The 19,578-nt window shown below is 52.2% G+C and overlaps 1 protein-coding gene across 1 annotated transcript in view; it reads right to left on the reverse strand.

The window, feature by feature from the left end:
• RIPK4 (receptor interacting serine/threonine kinase 4) overlaps positions 1 to 19,369 on the reverse strand; it is a 33,991-nt gene extending 14,622 nt beyond the window's left edge. The window contains exons 1-3 of the mRNA XM_003418977.4: positions 19,183 to 19,369; positions 8,455 to 8,746; positions 264 to 412 (exon numbers count right to left, since the gene is read on the reverse strand). Coding sequence (XP_003419025.2) covers positions 264 to 412; positions 8,455 to 8,746; positions 19,183 to 19,364 — 623 coding nt within the window. The 5' untranslated portion in view covers positions 19,365 to 19,369. The remainder of the gene's footprint in view (positions 1 to 263; positions 413 to 8,454; positions 8,747 to 19,182) is intronic.
• Between the last annotated feature and the right edge of the window lie 209 nt (positions 19,370 to 19,578).

Raw genomic sequence — 19,578 nt, forward strand, 5'->3', positions numbered from 1 at the left:
TGGCCCGAATGGACTCACCCACCACCACTGGCATGCACCCTCCACCCTCGCCCAGACAGTACTCCTGGAGATGTCCCTTGTACTCCTGGGGTAGCCTGTACCCTCCAGTTAAGAACATCCCAAACCCAACAAGCTCTCATCCCTTCATCTGGACTTAAACCCATCCTTGCCAGGCACAGGGAGTGTTTCCGGATGCGTCGTCCAGGGCATGAACAAGTCCCGGCTAGCCTGGGATGCAAGGCAGAAGGTGGCGTCTCACTCACCTGTACACATCATGCTTGGTGTCAAAGAGCCGGCTCTTCTCACGGATGCGCTCTGGAGGGAGGTAGGCGATGGTGCCAAACAGCCCATCCATGCTGAGGTCGTGCGAGTGCGACAGCCCGTTGCACTTGGCAAGCCCGAAGTCAGAAATCTGTTAACACAGGTGGCAGAAAGAGGCCTTTACCCTTTGTCTGTCTCCAGGACTGACATTTTCCTAACCAGCTGCCATCGAGCTGACCTTGACTCATGGTGACCCTCTGTGTGTCGAGGTAGAACTGGGCTCTGCAGGGTTTTCAGTGGTTGACATTTTTTTCCCTTGGAAGCAGGTTGCCAAGCCTTTCTTCCGAGGTACCTCTAGGTGGACTCAAACCTCCAACTTTTCAATGAGCGGCTGAGCACTTAACCGTTTGCAGCACCCAGTGACCGCTGACATTTTATCAACAATCAGCTTCAGAACATCGCCCCCTGCAGTGCCACCGGGGCCCCTGCGCTCCACCCGCGCGCGAACCAGAATTGAGGTGGCACCAAGGAAGAAAGCCGCTCCCGGGGAGCTTCCCAGGGGTCCTGACAGACCATGCCCTGGAATTGTCATTGTAGTCCTGTCCCCAGGCAGGCAGGCAGGGGCGGGTTAGAAGGAGTGAGATCTGAAACCACTAGAGCAATACATCTGATTGACGGGAGCAAAGTTTATGCTTTAAGGAAGGAATTCACGGGGAGAAAGAACTCAAGAAGAATTACAACCTTCTTCCTGGAGGCATTATAGCTGCCACTACAGGTGTCGGCCTAGGTTAAGAAAATAAAAACAAAAACCCGATGCCATCATGATTCCGACTCACGGCGCTGTGTGTTACAGGGTAGAACTACTGTGCTCCATGGGGTTTCAACAGCTGTAATCTTTTTTATTTTTTTTTTAATTTAAATCTTCTATCCCCTTCTCCCTTTGAATGAGATATAATTCACATACCATTAAATTCACCCTTTTAAAGAGTACAACCCAGTGGTTTTTGGTATATCCACAGTCTTGTACAACTTGCACTGCAATCTAACTTCAGAATATTTTCAACTCCCCAAAAAGAAACCCTGCACCCATTAAAACAGTCACTTATTCCCCCATAGCGGCATGCCCGGCAACCACTCATCTACTTTCTATCATTATAACCCAGTGCCGTCGAGTTGATTTCGACTTATGGATTTGCCTATTTCAGACATTTCCTATTAATGGAATCATACAATATGTGGTCAATATGTAGTCATCTTTACGGATGCAGATAGCCTGGCCTTTTTCCACAGCTCCGCTGGGTAGGTTTGAACTGCCAACCCTCTAGGTTAGTAGTCAAGCACAAACCGTTTGAGCCACCCAGGGACAAGAGCCTGGGTAGGATCGGGAAAGCAGGCTGCAGACTGCACCGGCCCAGAGCAGACACGTGAAGAGCCGGGTAGGCCTGCCAGGGCAATCCGGTTACGTGATCGGGCGTGGGGAAGGCAGACAAGTTGCAGCAAGTTCTTTTAAAGGGAAGCACACACCTCTGAAGCCCTTTAAAGCAAACAAAGCCCAAAACACACGGCCTCGCTGGGCCTTCTCTTCTCCACCCAGAATACTGCCATCAAGGGACCTGCGGTTACTTCGCCCAACACGCGGCATTGGAGTGAAGGTCTGAAGGCATCTTCCCGGTCCACAGCACCCTGGCTCAGAAGGACATCCGGAACCCAGGACTCACAGCTCTCCCTTTCAGTGACAGGGAATCTATAGTGTCCTTAAAGCTCACTGAAGCCCATGACTGGTGAGGGACAGACTTTGCAGACTCTGGCCCACCTGGCAGCCCTGGTGGCACACCAGCCTTGCTCCCGGCTTCCCCCTCTCCTGCATGAACCAGACCCCTTTGAAGCCGCTGAGCGTCGTGTGTGGGATTAAGCCACAACTTGTTAACATTAATGGGAACCAGGATCCACGTGGAAAACGGTCCCTTTGTGTTCTCCTTCAAGGCTGAGGGATTTTTTTAAGCCTTTAAATTAACTCTTGGGCTCGGCCTCAAGCGCACCTACTGAGAGATAGGAAACGGGGCTGAGTCAGCCATGATTCCACACTGGCTGTGCCCAAGTGAGCCAGTGGCCCAGGTGAGCAATGTGCTTGGTGTCACCGCCAGCTGAATGGCAGGATTTATAACTGGTGACTTGGTCCTTCAAGGGATCCCTAACCACATCTGCAAGGAGGAGGAGGGAAGGAAGCTGGCCAGACAGGGCCTGGTTTTCTACTTCTGCAGCCAGGCCTCTGCACGCAACCAGGAGGGGGCGGCCGTGTGGGCCCGGTGCACCAGGGCAAGATGCCATCTCTGGACCCCTTAAGTTCCTGCTTGTTCTATGGCCTTCAAGCCTCAGCAGCACTTAAGAGGACCCTCCCCTCTCCCTGATCTAGTAAGGAAATCGTTACCTCACCAGAATAAAACCCCTGCAATCTCGCAAACCTGCAAAGCAGCTAGGAGCTGGGAAATAATGTGTTGTAACTCTCAAAACAAGTTTACCAACGGGAATGCTCCAGTTAAGAAAAAGCAGCTGCTTCCTTCGAGCTGTTAAAAGCTGTAGAGGCATTTGGGTGAACTTACCTGAGGATAATATTCTAGATCGTCGAGAATAAGGTTTCTGGCCTAGCTTCTTAAGTCCCAGTGAACACTACGGAGTTACCAACTTTGTCCTCCTTCCCAAAATGTTAATATCTAAACTGCTAGTGATTGATTAATGCACCAAAATTTTTAGCTCCTAGCAGTCTTATATGAAACTTTAATAAATTATATATCTTTGCATATATGGGTCCCTGGTGGCGCAGTGGTTAAATGTTTGGCTGCTAACCAAAAGGTCTGCAGTTCAATTCCACCAGCTGTTCCTGGGAATTCCTATGGGGCAGCTCTACTGTATCCTATGGAGTAGCTATCGGTCGGAATTGACTCGACAGCAGTGGGTTTTTGGATATATATACATATATATAAGTGTATCAACAGACTGAGATGTAGGACTCTGTGCCCAGAGCTTCCCCCTCACTTGTGACCTTTTTATTTCTGTCACTCTCAGATTTACCCCGCCACTGCAAAAGTCAATTCCCACTCATTGTGACCCCATGTGTTACAGAGAACTGAGCTCCACTGGGTTTTCTGCTTCTTTACGGGAAGATCACCAGACCTTTCTTCTGGAGTGGTGCTGGGTGGGTTCGAACTGCCAACCTTTAGATTAGTAACCAAACCAAAACCAAACCCATTGCTGCCGAGTCGATTCCAACTCATAGCGACCCTACAGTACAGAGCAGAACTACATAGCGATTCTACAGTTCAGAGCAGCCCCATAGGGTTTCCAAAGAGCAGATGGTGGATTCGAACTGGCAGCTTTTGGTTAGCAGCCATAGCATGCCACAGCTCTTAACCACTGAGCCACCAGGGTACAAGCTGTTCACACCATCTAGGGGCCTTTCTCAGTTGACCTGCCTCATGGCGGCCTGCCTCCCTCCCTACATGGATCCTCACTGTCACAGTCACTTTCAACAGCAAATATCTTGTAATTCACACGTGCACTTTCCCATACACATCTGACTTCAATTTGACCGAAAGCTCAGTGCTCAACAGTGTCCCCAAGTATGTGGTCCCCTCAGCTCCTGAGTCAAACCAGACAAGGCTAACTAAAGGGCTAGCTTGGGCTGTGCTTCCTTAGAGAGAGGCGACTTTTAACCCACAGCAGTACATTCCCCTCACGTGTTCCTTTGAACACAGTCTGTTCTGGACAAACTGGATATAAGTGTAGCCTGCGACTTCAAACCAAGTCATTTTATTTTTAACTCGAAATGTGTTTACACATTTATACTACTGGTCACACAAACACGTCAAGCCTTGCAAAGCTGGAGGTTGCTGTAAAACTCCGTTCTTTCTAACAGTACGTGTCAGGACCAACTGCCATCACATTGATTCCAACTCCTGGCGACCCCCATGTGTGACAGAACTGTGCTCCACAGGGTTTTCAGGGGCTGAGTTTTCAGAAGTAGATCACCAGGATGGTGCCTGGCTACAACCGATGACAGCCCTGACGGGGAGTGCAACGGAGAGCCCCTGAGGGAGCAGGAGAACAGTGGGATGCAGACCTCAAATTCTTGTAAAAAGACCAGACTTAATGGTCAGACTGAGACTAGAAGGACCCCAGTGGTCACGGTCCCCAGACCTTCTGTTGGCACAGGACAGGGACCATTCCCAAAGCCAACTCTTCAGACAGGGATTGGACTGGACTATGGGATAGAAAATGATACTGGTGAAGAATGAGCTTCTTGGCTCAAGTAGACACATGAGACTATGTGGGCATCTCCTGTCTGGAGGGGAGATGAGAAGGTGGAGGGGGACAGGAGCTGGCTGCATGGACACGAAAACAGTGGAGGGAAGGAGTGTGCTGCCTCATTACGGGGAGGGCAATTAGGAGTATATAGCAAGGTGTATATAAATTTTTCTAAGATACTGACTACATTTGTAAACTTTCACTTAAAGCACAATAAAAATAAATAGAAAAAGTAGATCATCAAGCCTTTCTTCTAAGGAATCTGGGTAGCCTTGAATCTCCAACCTTTTGGTTAGGAGCCTAGCTCATTAACTATTAGCGCCACCCAGGGACTCCACTGTCTTTACGAAAAGATCATACATGAGGGGCACCAGGCCAGCGGTTAGAATGTCAGCCTACGAGTTTATTTCAAGATTCCTCGTTACAGTTTAACTGGTTCACGTAATCACCCACTGGATGCTGTAGCCCAGTGGTTAAGAGTTACGGCTGCTAACCAAAAGGTCAGCAGTTCAAATCCACCAGGCACTCCTTGGAAACTCTACAGGGCAATTCTGCTTTGTCCTACAGGGTCACTATGACTCAAAATTGACTTGACAGCAATGGGTTTGGTATTTTTTGGTTGGATATTGCCCAATGGCAAATAAATGCAAAGCTTTCAAGCTCTGTCTTCAGGAACAAAAGAGCTGACACTCCAATCGTCAAACTCCTGTTCTTGCTGCCCTGTACACACCCAATTAGCTATTTTAAGAATAAAAGAAACATGTTATGTAAATATATTTTTCTGTTTGTTCTGGGGCTTCCGTGATGGTGACTAACGCACCTGATTAACAAGAAGTCAGACAAAGCACCCACCCTGCAGGCATTTGGGGACGAGGCCCTCAGGGAGGAGGGGGCTTGGTGTCCCAGCCCTGCCAGGGGTGACAGCACTGGACCCACCATCACCCCACCTCCTGTCACACACTCTGTCAGGTAAACAGCCCCCGTGACACCTGGACCTCACTCTTCTCTGAGCCGCTCTGGGCTCCTTATTAACGCATTCTGCCGTTCTTTCCGGAATCTTCACCCAGTAATTAAAACCGCCATAAAGCCAGCAGGCCCGCAAACTCAGATGCTTATCCGGAGAGGGGAAAGAAGGCATTCAAGCAAGAAGACTTCAGGAATCAATGCTGAAACTGCCTCCAAGGAAGGCAAGCCCTTGGCTTCCCACAGAACAGCGCTCATTTCCTTGGGGGGCAAGTACTAAGTGCCTATTGACTCGATGGCAACGGGTTTGGTTTTTTGGTTTTATAAGGCATAGGGAAACCCTGGTGCTGTAGTGGTTTAAGAGCTACAGCTGCTAACCAAAGGTTTGTAGTTCAAATCCACCAGCTGCTCCTTGGAAACTCTATGGAGCAGTTCTACTCTGTCCTATAGGGTTGCTAGGGGTCGGAGTCAACTTGATGGCAACAGGTTTGGGTTTTTTTTTGTTTTTTATAATGCATAGGGAGCTCTGGTGGCGCAGTGGTTAAGAACTCAGCTGCTAACCAAAAGGTCAGCAGTTCAAATTCATCAGGCACTCCTTGGAAACCTTATGGGGCAGTTCTACTCTATCCTATAGGGTCGCTATGAGTTGGAAACAACTTGACCGCACTGGGTTTGGTTTTTTGGTTTTTATAAGGCCTTGAGGAGCCCCAGTGGAACAGTGGTTAAAGCGCTCGGCTGTGAACCAAAAGGCCAGTGGTTCAAACCCACCAGCCACTCTGCAGGTGAAAGATGTGGCAGCGTCTATAAAGATTTACAGCCTTGGAAACCCTATGGGGCAGGTCTACTCTGTCCTATAGGGTTGCTATGAGTCGGAATCAACTCGACAACAGTGGGTTTGGTTTTTGGTATAAGGCATTGGTGGTTCGGTGGCAGAGTCCTCACCGCCCACGTGGGAGATAAAGATTCGATTCCCAGTCAACACGTCTCATGCACGGCCACCACCCATCTGTCAGCAGAGGCTTGTGTGTTGCCGTGATGCTGAATAGGTTTCTGCGGAAATTCCAGACTCAGATGAACCAGGAAGAAAGGCCGGGCCACCTACTTATAAAAACCAGCCAACAAAAACCCTATGGATCACAATGGTCCAAGTGCAACCAATCACGGGGATGGCGCAGGGATCAGGCAGTGTTTTGTTCAGTTGTGCATGGGGTTGCCATAAGACTGACTCAATGGCAGCTGATGACAACTTCTATCTTCTAGCTAACATCCTATTATTGAGAAAAAACCTACTTTGAGGCAACTTATACTTACTGTGCAAACTGGAGACCGACTTGGCCACTGCTGGCACCGCTTGGCAGGATAGCGTGGTGAGGGACCACAATCTGTGAGCGGGGCCGGCAGCCACGCACAGCCCGCGTGCAGTCTCTCTTCTGGGCCCACCCTTGTTTCAGAGGTTAGGAAACCAAGGCCCAAATAAAAGAAGGAAAGGGCTCACCCCTGGACCCAGGGTCCTCTGACCCTCAGCCCAGCAGAGGTTTCCTGCAAGTTACTTCGGAATCAGCAAGAGTAAAGCAGTCAGAGCACGCCAGCCGAACTCCTCCGTCGGCTCCCCTAAATAAGCTAGGGAAGCTTCTAGGTCATCATGCTTGCATCTGTCCCACTCACTGAGCAATGGCGTGGCCCAGCACGTAGCCCTGAGTACCCCGAGAAGTGTAGATGTCACTGTGTGGGAGAAAGCCCCAGCAGAGGCCACCATGGGCACAGACAACAATCCAACCTTAGACACCAAGTTCCTTCCCAAGGGAAAACATGTTCAAAGAAACACAGCTTCCAAGCAAAAAAGACAATGCTAGCAAGTGTCAATTCTGGGTGGCTGGCACCTGATTTTAAGTTATATTATCCCTCATACTTTTTCTATGTTTTATAAACGCCCCCAAAAAGCAAAATTCTTAGGCTTTGCATTATAAGGATATTCCAAATCTCTGCACCCTCCTTCCATGTAGGGGTAGAGGGTCAAATGAGCCCCCTTTTCCCACAAAGCTCTGCAGCCTCCATTTCAGAGCCCACACATTCCCACCCACCCCCAGCTCCTGAAACCACTCGTGGGAAATACATCTCTAAACCTCTGTAACCAAAGGTTTCACATGGAGACGTTTGAGCCACAGTCTTATTTCCTAAGACCCTCATTAAGACTGGAGTCCCTGGGTGATGCAAACGGTTAAGCGCTCAGCTGCTCTCTAAAAGGTTGAAGGTTCAAGTCCACCCGGAGGTGCCTCAGAAGAAATGCCTGGTGATCTACTTCCAAAAAACCAGCCATTGAGATCCCTACGGGGCACAGTTCCACTTGGACACTCATGAGGTCACCATGAGCTGGAGTCAGCCTGACAGGAACCTATCATTAAGACCAGAATCCGTATCTCCTTCTCCAGGATGCCCAGAATTTAGTCATGTGCCAGGATCTGAAGCAACGATTCTTGTATCCCTAAGGGTCCATTTTCCAGCTACACCATTTTCATGCTGTCTACACCAAATGCAACAAGGTTAGGAATTACTGGATATCTCATGCCAAGAACGGCATCTGCTTAAAGTTCTTTCCCCCACGAAGAACCATCTTCCTTTTCTGTCCTTGTACAGAATTTAAACAGACTCCCTGGGTGGCAGAAAAGGCTAAGCACTGGGCTACTAATCAAAAGGTTGGCAGTTTGAATCCACCCAGAAGTGCCTTGGAAGAAAGGCCTGGCAATATACATGCAAAAAAAAACAGCCATTGAAAACCCTACTGAGTACAGTTCTACTCTGACACACGCGAGGTTGCCACTTCTCACCAGCATTACCCTGGAGATGGATCTGCCCTGTGTCCTGGAAGTACCCAGCGTTCTGAGCCCCATTTGGCCACCCTGCCCCCACCCAGCCCGGGCAAGCCCCTACCTTGACGTGGTAGTGGGCGTCCAGCAGGATGTTGGCGGGCTTGAGGTCCAGGTGGAGGAGCGGCGGCGTCATGCAGTGCAGGAAGTTCATGCCCACTGCCGTCTCGTGGGTGATACGGAAACGCAGCTCCCATGGCAGTGGCTCCGAGGCCAGCAGTTTTTCCAGCGAGCCGGTCTCCATGTATTCCATGACGAGGCCGACAGGATCGTGGCATATGCCGTACACGGGCAGGATATAACGGAACTTGGCCATTTCCATCTTCTTGGCTTCTTCCAAGAGTTCCATGCGCTCCCTGAAAAAGTTCAAAGATGTGAACAGCGTGCAACAGTCACCCCCCACCAACAGAATGAAACACCCCTGCCAAGCGACCACCAGCTCCAGATGGCTGAAAAAATGATTTGAGGGTGTGCGCACGCACACACACACACACACAGAGCTCACATGAACGTCACACAATCCAATTTCAGGCCCCCCCAACGTCTGCAGTCCTACACCTATGCATCATAAAGTCACTGCCAATGAGGAGAGAGATTCTAATTATTCTAATTATCTGAACACCGACAGGTAGCACGGAACCAAGGCAAACACTCGGGGTCTCAGAATCAGGAGGTCAATGCCGACAACCCCTTGTCTCAGAATGAAGTTCCAACTAAAAGTTGTAACTAACTACCTATCCTAGGGGACCCAACTCCCCTTCTCTGTTTAAATCCAACACTTTGGCCAGCCCAATTATTCCTGAATTCAACCTCACACTTCAATTAATGGAACAACATGAGTCTAAAGTGGGGGTCTGCAAACTACAGTCGGAGGGCCAAGTCCAGCCTGCCCCCTGTATTTGTAAATAATTTTTTTTTTCGGTAACATAGCCACTTGCACTCATCTGTGCATTGTCTGTGTCTGTTTTACACCACAGCAGCAGAGTTAGGAAGTTGGGGCAGAGTTCACTATTTACCCTCTGGCCCTTCACCGAGCAAGTTTGCCCAGCCGTGGGCTAAGATCTCTTCTCTGGTTCAGCTCATGTAATGCAGATTAAAATCCCAGGGCAATGGTCTGTGTTAGCATTCTAGGTCAGGAGTCCCCGAGTGCACTCGGGAAAAAGGCTAGATTCCATGAGGGCACCTTTTGGACATGTACAAACTAGGTCAGCAGCTCCTAAACCTGTACACAGTAGAAATCACCAGGCGAGCTTGCTGCAATGAAGATCCCCAGGCCCCACTCCTTGAGAAACTGGCTCTGTTGTTCTGGGTTGGGGCTGGGCAACCTGCTTTCTAAAAAGCTCCTCTGAAGGAAACTGCCAGAACCTCACCTGGAGAGACCCTGGCCTACTGGAGCTGGGGGCTTAGGAGCCTCTGCGCACAGGCAGTACAGGCAGTGGGGGAGGCGGCCTCCAGGTGATCCGTTCAGAGTGCAGGGTCCGCAACAAGGCCCGCCCGCAACCCAGGAAGCGGCTTGGTTCCCACCCAGGCTCCCCCTGGAACTGTGATGCTGTCTGCTGCTGCTTTGTGGCAAACACCACTCCCAGTGCTAACCCTGCAGCCGCCGCTAGGAAACCACTAAGCCAGCACCTGCTCCAACTTCCTAGTTGGCTGGAGAATCAGGAACTGGGCCACCAGGGCGAGACCTCCACCTGGGACGTGCTCCCAGGCTTCCCTTAGAGTTAGGAGAAAACGCTCTATGGAAGGAGGGCAGGAGGTAAGGAGAAGTCCCTGCATGACGCCAGTAACAGCTGCCATCAGTCAGTCCCGACCATGGCGACCCCATGTGCCTAGAACTGTGCTCCATGGGGTTTTCAGTGGCTGATTCTTTCGAAAGTAGATCACCAGGCCTTTCTTCCAAGGCGCCTCTGGGTAGACTTCAACCTCCAACCTTTCAGTTAGCAGCCGAACAAGTTAACCATTTGCCCCACCCAGGGACTCCCCCTGCATGATACTGTTTACCAAGAGCTGCAGCACCGAGGCTCTGTGTGTGCTGAGCTCTCGCCAGGAAGCTCATGCAGGCACCGGACACTCAGAGGAGACCTTCGGCCTCTCTGGCTGCCTCAGTCCAACTCTTACAGCTGCGAACTGGGTCACAGGTGAGCACACGCCTGGGGCTGCTCGGTGGCCCAGGCAGAGGGCTCCAGGGGGTAGAGAGTGGGATTCAACTAGGCTGACTCTAACGCCTGAAGACAGTTTTGGTTGTCACAGCTCAGGGGGGCTATTGGCACCTGGTGGGTGGAGGCCAGGGACACTGGTAAACATCCTGCAGTGCACAGGACGTCCCCGCAGTGAGGAACGACCTGGCCCCACATGTCAACAGCACAGAGGTGGAGAACCCCTGGTACAGGTGCGCTTTCAGTCGCCGTTACAATAAACTACCACAGGCTGAACGGCCGACTGTAGTCCTAGCTCTTAGTTTACCTTCATTTTCTTTTATTACTTTATTTTTTAGTTTACCTTTATTTTAAACCGTTTCTAATTAAAATTAATTCATGGAAAGCATTTACTGAGTAGGTACTGCATGTTGGGATTCCTGACAAAAGAGACTTGGTCTTGCCTTCCTTACGTTTACTTTCTGGAGAAGATGGGTGTTGGCGTTGGGTGTCGTGGAGCTGACCCTGACTCACAGCAACCCCAGGTGACGACGGACAGCTGCCCCACGAGATTCCTCTGGGCTGTAACCTTTACGGGAGCAGATCACCAGGTCTTTCTCCCATGGAGCCGCGGGGGGGTTCAAACCGTCAACTTTTCGGTTAGCAGTTGAGCACTTAACTGTTGCGCCACCAGGGCTACCCAGAAGATGGATAATCATGCCCCCCAAAAAAGTGTAGTTAGAAAACCTAAGTACTTTGAAAGAAAAGTATGGGGGTGGGGATGCAGTTGAGAGAATAAACGGGGACCCTGATTTAGAGTGGGGAAAGGAATGCAGGAAAGGGCCACGAGGAAGGCTCTGAGAAGCTGAGAACCTGCCCAGGAGGCCCAGGTGAGGGAGGAAGAGGTGAGGGGGCACAGGTGAAGGGGCACAGGTGAAGGGGTACAGATGAGGGGGCACAGGTGAAGGAGGCCCAGATGAAGGAGGCACAGGTGAGGGAGGTACAGGGGAAGGAGGCCCAGGTGAGGGAGGCACAGGTGAGGGAGGCACAGGTGAAGGGGTACAGATGGGGCGCACAGGTGAGGGAGGCCCACGTGAAGGAGGCCCAGGTGCGGTGCCCAAGTGAAGGAGGCCCAGGTGAGGGAGGCACAGGTGAGGGAGGCACAGGTGAAGGGGTACAGATGGGGGGCACAGGTGAAGGAGGCACAGGTGAGGGGGCCCAGGTGAAGGAGGCCCAGGTGAAGGAGGTACAGGTGAGGGAGGCCCAGGTGAAGGAGGTACAGGTGAGGGAGGCCCAGGTGCGGGGCCCAAGTGAAGGAGGCACATGTGAGGGAGGCACAGGAGAAGCACATGCCAGGGCCCGAGGGGGCAAAGGGCCAGCTCTCTGGAGGATCCGAAGGTTATCAGCGTGGGGGGACAGCGTCAGGCCTCGCGGGACCTCACAGCCGCGGCAGGACTTGGGCTTTGACCCTGCCTGATGGTTTACAGCAGCGACGGTGTGTTCAGATGTGAGTCTGGGCTGCTGGATGTGGAGTGGGGCTGGGGGCACTGAAAAGAGAAGGGACACCTAGACGGACTCTGGGCTACCAGGGTCCAGGGGGCACGGTGGGCCTGAGGCTTGGCTGCAGAAGTGGCGCAGGAGGAAGCCGATCTGGCTGACATCCGCGGAAGGGAAAACAAGGGGCCTGGGTGAGGCCTGGCTGTGGCAGGACAGGAGGCAAGAACGCTCCTGTGTCCCCACCAAGAGCCCAGGCGGTGGTGGGGACCAGCTATGGGAGTGGGAATCTTGCAGAAGGAACAGGGGTGGGAGAGGCAAGAGTCCCACTGTGAGCATGCTCAGGGGGCAAAGAATCCCACTGACCTCAGTATTAGAAGCGAAGCTAAATTATTATGCAATAGAACTGAGTTCAGCACACCATGCCCCTTAGCGCCCTGGTTATGTGAATGCATGGGAAGCATGAATGGATTATGCCTCTGGGCATAATCCAGCTGTGGGGGCCCTCAGCAAGTCCCCACTAGGCCTGGGCCAGATGTGGGGTCAGCCCAGGCACGGTGACCAAGCCCCAGCCAGGCTGGTGGGACTCCCGACCCCACTCCAGCCTAACAGGCACCGGAAGACAAGGAAAGCCAAGGGCTGGTATTGACCTCAAGCATCTTTTAAAATGAAATCAGCGGCTTAAGGAGGAGAAAAAAAGCAACACCTCTCATTTCCCCTCTGCCTGGGAAAACACCCTGGGCTAAGGACCTGCACTGTCCCTTTAACCAGATGCTGCTTCTGTTGTATATTTTACTAAGAATCAGCTTCATGATTTGTATTTGTGCCCCACTGCTTCTACTTTCTTTTAAAAAGTGGCCAGCTTGCTCCCCCTGCCCACACCAGTGTGGGTGCTCCTCCAAGGGGCCCTGGGCCAGGTGGCATTGACACGCCCTTTGCCAGGATTCAGGAGACGCACTTCCAGGTGAAGCAGCATAGGACGTGCCTCCCTTGGGTTTGCGGTGCTGAGGATTCGGGTGGCCAATGACAAGACCACCTTTCCGCTTTCAACAGTCTGAGAGTGCCCCCCACCCAAGCCAAGTGTGCCGGAACGCAAAGAGGTATTTTGAGAACAAAATCAATTAAGATGGAATATCTTAGTAAGTGGAATCTCCGAGCCACTCTGCAAGTAAAGTGCTTCTTCCATTTGCCCAAAGGGCTCAATACATAAACCCAGGTGACTCCTGATGGCGAGCTCATTAGAGACTCCCCTCATTAGAGGCTCCCTGCAGTGCTTGGCAGCACTTCACTCCACCCTCTGCACCAGTTCGGCAAGTTTTCGCTACCTCCCTCCCCTGCCCCAGGCCCTTTCCTCAGAACCATCCCAAAAACCAAACCCCACTGCCTTTGAGTTAACTTCAACTCCTAGTTAAGCTTGCGACCCTATACAGAGATCTCATTTACAAACAAAGACAGACCACACCGCTGGTTTGCACCTGAAAGCTGATCACAGCCTGAACTTCAACGGAGACACGGCAAGCAGGCTTTGCACAGCAGCCTCAAGGGAGCAGAAAGGGATGTCCCTGTTCCGGAGATCATGCATTACCAGGCACTTCCTCCAGAAAACAAGCTCTCCTGGAAAACAAGTCACTGTCTCCAGGGGCAACGTCATCTCTTCCTGAAGTCTCAGTCAGACCTAGGCAGACAGGCCCTGGGGTGGCCATGCCTCCCCAGGTTCTGGTGGAGGGGTCCCTGGCACATGGTTGTTCACAGGAACAACGGATGCACCCTGCCTGGGAGTGGATTAGCTGGTGTGCCCTCGCCTGCCAGTGCTGACTTTTGTTCAGAATGGCCGGCATATTCACAGAATATTATCATTCTGTTCATTAGTCAGTCACCAAAACTAAAAAAAAAAAAAAAAAAAAAATTGTCATTGAATCAACTGATTCATGGCATCCTCATGATTATCAGAGGACAACTCTGCTCCACAGTGTTTTCAACAGCTGATCTTTCACAGGTGGATTGCCAGGCCTTTCTTCCGAGGTGCCTGTGGCAGACTGAACCTCCAACCTTTCAGCTAGTAGCCAAATGTGTTAATCATGTGCACCACTCAAAAAAAAAAAAAAACACCCTGTTGTGAAATTCCGTAGTCACCACCGACCCCAAATCCTGAGCCCTGGTGGTTAAGAGCTCAGCTGCTAACCAAAAGGTTGGCAGGTGGAATCCATCAGCCACTCCTTTGAAACCCTATGAGACAGTTCTCTGTCCTACAGGATTGCTATGAGTTGGAATTGACTCGATGGCAACAAGTTTGGTTTTTTGGTTTTTATAACAAAAATGACAAGGAAGGGCTACAGATCACCTTCCTGTGTCTCTCGCTAACACTGCCCACTTCTAGTCGGCAACAGGTTTTGTTTTTGGTGGGCCCAAATCCAAATGACTGAACTGGCCCCGTCCCTTCAGTCTCTTTCTTCAATAGCTCAAGAAACACACATACCCGCAGGAAGCCACAGCCTTGCACAGATCAGAGGGACGTCTCCAGCAGTATTTGCAATTCAATGAGTCTAAAATGGGCCTCTGGGCTCGGGGGAAACAGCAAGAAGACATTTCTGATTAAGAATTTATAAAGTGGTGGGTAAAGAGGAAGAAACCATCAATTGTTTGTCAAGGGGCAGTTATATTTTTATAAAAACTTTTTTCCTCTACACAGTGTTTCTGGTTTGTGCTGGTGACCGCACAGAAAGAACTGTAGATTTACTACTGACCGTTGTCGTGGTGTTGAAAACTCTGGTGGCGAAGTGGTTAAGAGCTACTAACCAAAAGGATGGCAGATCAAATCCCCCAGGCGCTCCTTGGAAACCCTAAGAGGCAGTTCTACGCTGTCCTATAGGGTCACTATGAGTCAAAATCAACTCAACAGCAACGGTTTTTGTTCTTTTTTAATTGGTTGTTGTGGTGTGCCATCGAGTTGATTTCTACTCATAGTGACCCTATAGGACAGCGTAGAACTGCCTCCCCATAGGGTTTTCTAGGCTATAATCTTTATGGGAGCAGATTGCCAGGTCTTTGCTCCTTGCAGAGCCTCTGGGTAGGTTTGAACCACAGACCTTTTGGTTAGCAGCTGAGCACTTAACCACTGAGCCACCAGGGCTCATTATTATTACGTCCACTGATATCTTAAAAACAGGAGCCTTGGTGGTGGGGGTAGGAGGCCGGGAAACATCCCAAACACACACCACGGTGCCAAGGCTTGTGTTCACGTCATCATCAAACGGCATTTTCTACTGTTACCAGTGAAATGTCCATTTTCAGGCCATTAGCACCCACTGACATCAGTCTTAATTAAAGCACCACCTTAACATGTATTCCCGACGAGGCAGAATTCAGGGGGGATGAGGTCATGCTTCTCTTCTGCAATCATTTCGAAAACGTCTTCCCCTTTGATGTTCAGGGAAAGGGTTCCTAGTACTGCTTTAGGGCTAGAATGTTCTGAAAACTCCCCCAGGGCCCCTCTTGTTGCTAGAGAGCAACTCTCTGGCCACTAACAGGACCCAGGCTCCAGATTCCATTGTTCTGGAGTCGAATCAACTCAATGACAACTGGTTTGGTTGGTTCTTAATACCATTTACATCAGTTCCATTTCCTCCTTGCTTAGGGCTGGCCTAAAACGCCCAGGAGGCTATCAGAGCAGAAAGAGCGAAAATATCATCACACCGTCCATTTCTGAAGGATGCTTTCTGGAGACACCACGAGGTCTCCTCCTTGGAAATTCCAAAGACCAGCGGAAGCGCATTTCCCTCTCTAGAACTATTTACCTCGGAAAGGGGAAAAGCAGCGGGCCCTGGGACACATCTTCAGACGGAGCACCCGTAAACTGCGGGCAGAGGGAAAAAGGATGGGGCGTGTAGAAGATGCTCCGGTAACAAAGAACTCCTCAGAAGGAGAAAGCTGGGAACCACCTTTCGGAAAAGGCGACAGGGAAAAATGTTTTCATCGTTATGTTAGCAGATGCCTCTCAGGCGAGGGCTTTTCGCTCCGCACGAAGCCAGTTAGTTCCCAGGGCACTTGGAGGAGTTCCCACACTGCTGTTTTTAAAACCGACAAGAAGCGGGCTTGTCCGATTGACAGCACTGCAGCTACGAATGCGGGGTTTGCTCAGGCTCGCCCCGACTAGCCGACTGCAAAAGCTGCCCTAGCTGCTGCTTTGTTGTTGCTCTTTGGGCTTCCTCTCTCACGGTCGGGCTGGGGCGGGGAGGGGAGGCCTGGGGAGAAATTGGGCCTTTGGGCTCACTTTTTTTTTCTGCCTAGCAACAGGAGCCAACGCCTACATCGCATCCCAGTCCCCACAGCCCCTAAGGAGGGTCAAGCCAGGGAAGCTAGAGACCTCCCCAAAGCCACCAGAGACAAGGTCCTCCCGAGGCCACCGAGCCTCATAAGGCACCCATGAGTGGGGAAATGTGAATAAATGGGGGGTACGGGGGGGTCACTGAGGACTACCTGATGGTCCCCTGGGCAGGTGTTTCAGTAGCCCCAACCTTTCCTGCACAGACATGCCCTCTGCCATGAGGACTCTGGAATGGGTACTGGGGATCAGGGCCTGCTAGACAGACGGGGCTCTAGGGGGGAGCCAAGAGGCCCCAGCCCACCTTGAGGGACAAGTAGCCCTGGCCGAGGAATGGACACCAGCTCGCCCAGCACCTGTGGTGGGTGCCTGTGTGACAAGTGGAAGCGCCATAAAATGCCTTCTGATCTCTTGCATCTCGTTGGAGGATGGAGCCTCGGCAGGGGTAAGGGGTGCAGTCCCTCCATCAGAGGAGATAAGACTTAGCTGGGCAGGGCCACAGGGCTGGGGGCACTCAGGAACATCAGGAAAACCCTATTCCACACTCCAGGGAACACCTTGCAAACTGCAGGTGGGGCTGGGAGGCAGCTCATCAAAGCAGCACTAGGGCCCACCTGCCAAGGTGGACAGGACTCAGTGACTGACTACACCAAGGTCTAAATGCAACCACCGTGTAAGACTGAGTCGAACCAGCTCCTCCTGCACCATAGCGGCTGCTGTTGTTAGTCGCTGAGTTGTCGCCAACCCATGGTGATTCCCTGTGTGCAGAGTAGAACTGCTCCACAGGGCTTTCAAGGCTGTGTGTGACCTTTCAGAAGCAGATCCCCAGGCCTGTCTTCCAAGGTGCCTCTGGGCGGGCTTGAACCTTTTGGCTACTAGTAGTCAAGGGCTTAACCATTTCCACCACCCAGGGACTCCCACCATAGAAGGACCAACACAAATTCCTAACCAGAACCGCAAGCCCGCATGGTCAATAATGAATCTAAAGGAGTCGCCTTCTTTAAAAAGAGCAGGCGTGTGACCATCTTCTCAAAGAAACCAACCATTGCTGCAAATGCCTGCCTCGAGCGACCTGCAGGTGAGACGCTTCCTGCTGGGCCATGCTGACCTTGCCATCACAGCCCAGTGCAAGCCACCACCTGCCTGGTCAGGCACGGCAGGAAAGGCTTCCAGGTAAAGGACAAAACAGTGTTCCAACCAGGCGACGCAAAAGCCTAAGTGGCCCGCCTTAAGTAGAAAAACCCTCCTTCCAAGTAGGCCACCCAAGAACCAAGGGGCTGGTTGTTGAAAATAACAGAAAATTCTAGGCATCTGGCTGATGAGTCAGCCTGGAGAGGTGCTGTTTACGCTACTTTTCCAGTACAAGAAATCACATAAAAGCTTGCACCTACAAACCGAGCTCACTCTGACTAGAGACTCCATCAGACAACGGTCCCGGAGAGCACAAAAATGCCCCTATGGAGCACACCGTGTTTTCCAGAATCCAACCACTGGCTGGTATTCAAAAGGTTTTGGATTTCATTAAAATAACCACAGCGCCCCTTCTGGCCTGAGAAGTTCCCAGGACCAGTCGTAGAGAGAGGAAGGCAGTTAAGAGTTTGCAGAGGTTCGGCAAGCTTCCACCTGAGCTAGTGGTATTTCTAGGACACTTGTCACCACCACACCAAAGCACTAAAGTTTCCGAGAATCACTGGGTTTGAGGCTTACAGCTAAAAGCCACCAGTTGAATACAAAGAGAAATAACTTCCACGTAGAATACAAAGTTCATTAAAGGATAAGCGGTACCAGTGTGCTAATTTGAAGCTGACATGTAAATTATTAAAACTCAACAATAAATGGTGAAATCCACACACACACACACAAAAAGTTGTTTTTAAGTCCCTCCGTTCCCTACCACCCCTGAAATTAAGCGCATCCACAACCGACCCATCGAATTTAACAGAGGACGTCTCTGCGTTCCTTGTAGTCCTCCTTATTAACTTGGGCACTTCTGGGGGCGGGGGGCGGTGAGAGGCAAAATTCCGTTCCGGTTTTGGGACGAGGTAATTGGTGCTGTGGGGCCCGATGGCATGGCCACCAAACAGGCCCCTTCCCCAGACGCTCAGCCTGGAAAGGAATTTGGCTAAAAACGAGAGCGTGCGGAGGAAAAGCTCCCGGCCGGCCCCAGTAACCTGCCCGGCCCCGGTCCCCTGCCCGGGCCCCGGTCCCCTGCCCAGCCCCGGCAGGCCCGCACCCCGCAGCCTCAATGCGCGCGTCCGGGCACCGAGAGAGCCGTACCCGTGCCAAGCCAGAGCTTCCGACCGAAATAATTACCGTCTTACAGCAATTTGTGCTCCAGTGTAAATTACTACGTGAGCGCACGGGGCTAAGTAATGCCCAAATCCTACACCGCAATTGTTCCAAGGCCGGCCAGACCGCAGCGCGCAGGCCGGTTCCGGGCTGGGACAACAAAAAGCCACCAGTTCTTTGTGGCGGGGAAGCGAGTCCCAGGCTCACTGACAGCCCCGAGTTTCCCAGGACCGCACTAGGAACAGGGGCTGGAAAGCCGCACAAAGCATCAATGGCGAGGTCTCCGGCCGACGCCACCGCCCCCTCCCGACCCCAGCGCCCCGGAGACGCTGATGGCCCGAAGCCCCGACGCTCGCCAAGCCCCTTCCGCCGTCCCTTGGCCCGGGTCGGTCGAGCTGACGCTGTCTCTTTCTTTCTGGAGGTGGCTCCGCAGGTAACTCAGGTGAGTGCCGTAGAGCCCCGGAATCCAGCCCGGGCCCGGCCACAGCCGGCCGTGGAGACACCCACCGGGTCGCCAACCCCCGCGCCGCGGCGCCCCGCCCGGGCCACTGACCTGTCGTCGACATGCAGGCTCGGTGAGCACTTGATGGCCAGCCACGTCTTCCAGTGGACGTGGCGCACCTTGTACACCTGCCCGAAGCCGCCTGAGCCGACCTTCTCCCAGCCCTTGAACTCGCCCGCTTCGAAGGTGCGCAGCAGCCCCAGCGCCCACGGGCTCCCGCACTCGGCCTCCATCGCGCGCTTCTAGCCGCCGCCCGGCGCAGCCGCGGCCGCCCAGGTGCCTAGGTGCGCGCCCCGCCCCTCCCGTGACGTCACTTCCCTCGAGCACCCCGCCCCCGCCGGGCCCGCCCGTCCCTCCCCCCACCCCAAGTCCAATGTAGACGGACCGATGGACCTAGAAATGGGGACGCTGCGTCCCCTTGGGGGCCGCGGAGCGTGAGGAGGGCCC

This window comes from Loxodonta africana, chromosome 2, assembly GCF_030014295.1.
Source record: "Loxodonta africana isolate mLoxAfr1 chromosome 2, mLoxAfr1.hap2, whole genome shotgun sequence".
Lineage (NCBI taxonomy): Eukaryota > Metazoa > Chordata > Mammalia > Proboscidea > Elephantidae > Loxodonta > Loxodonta africana.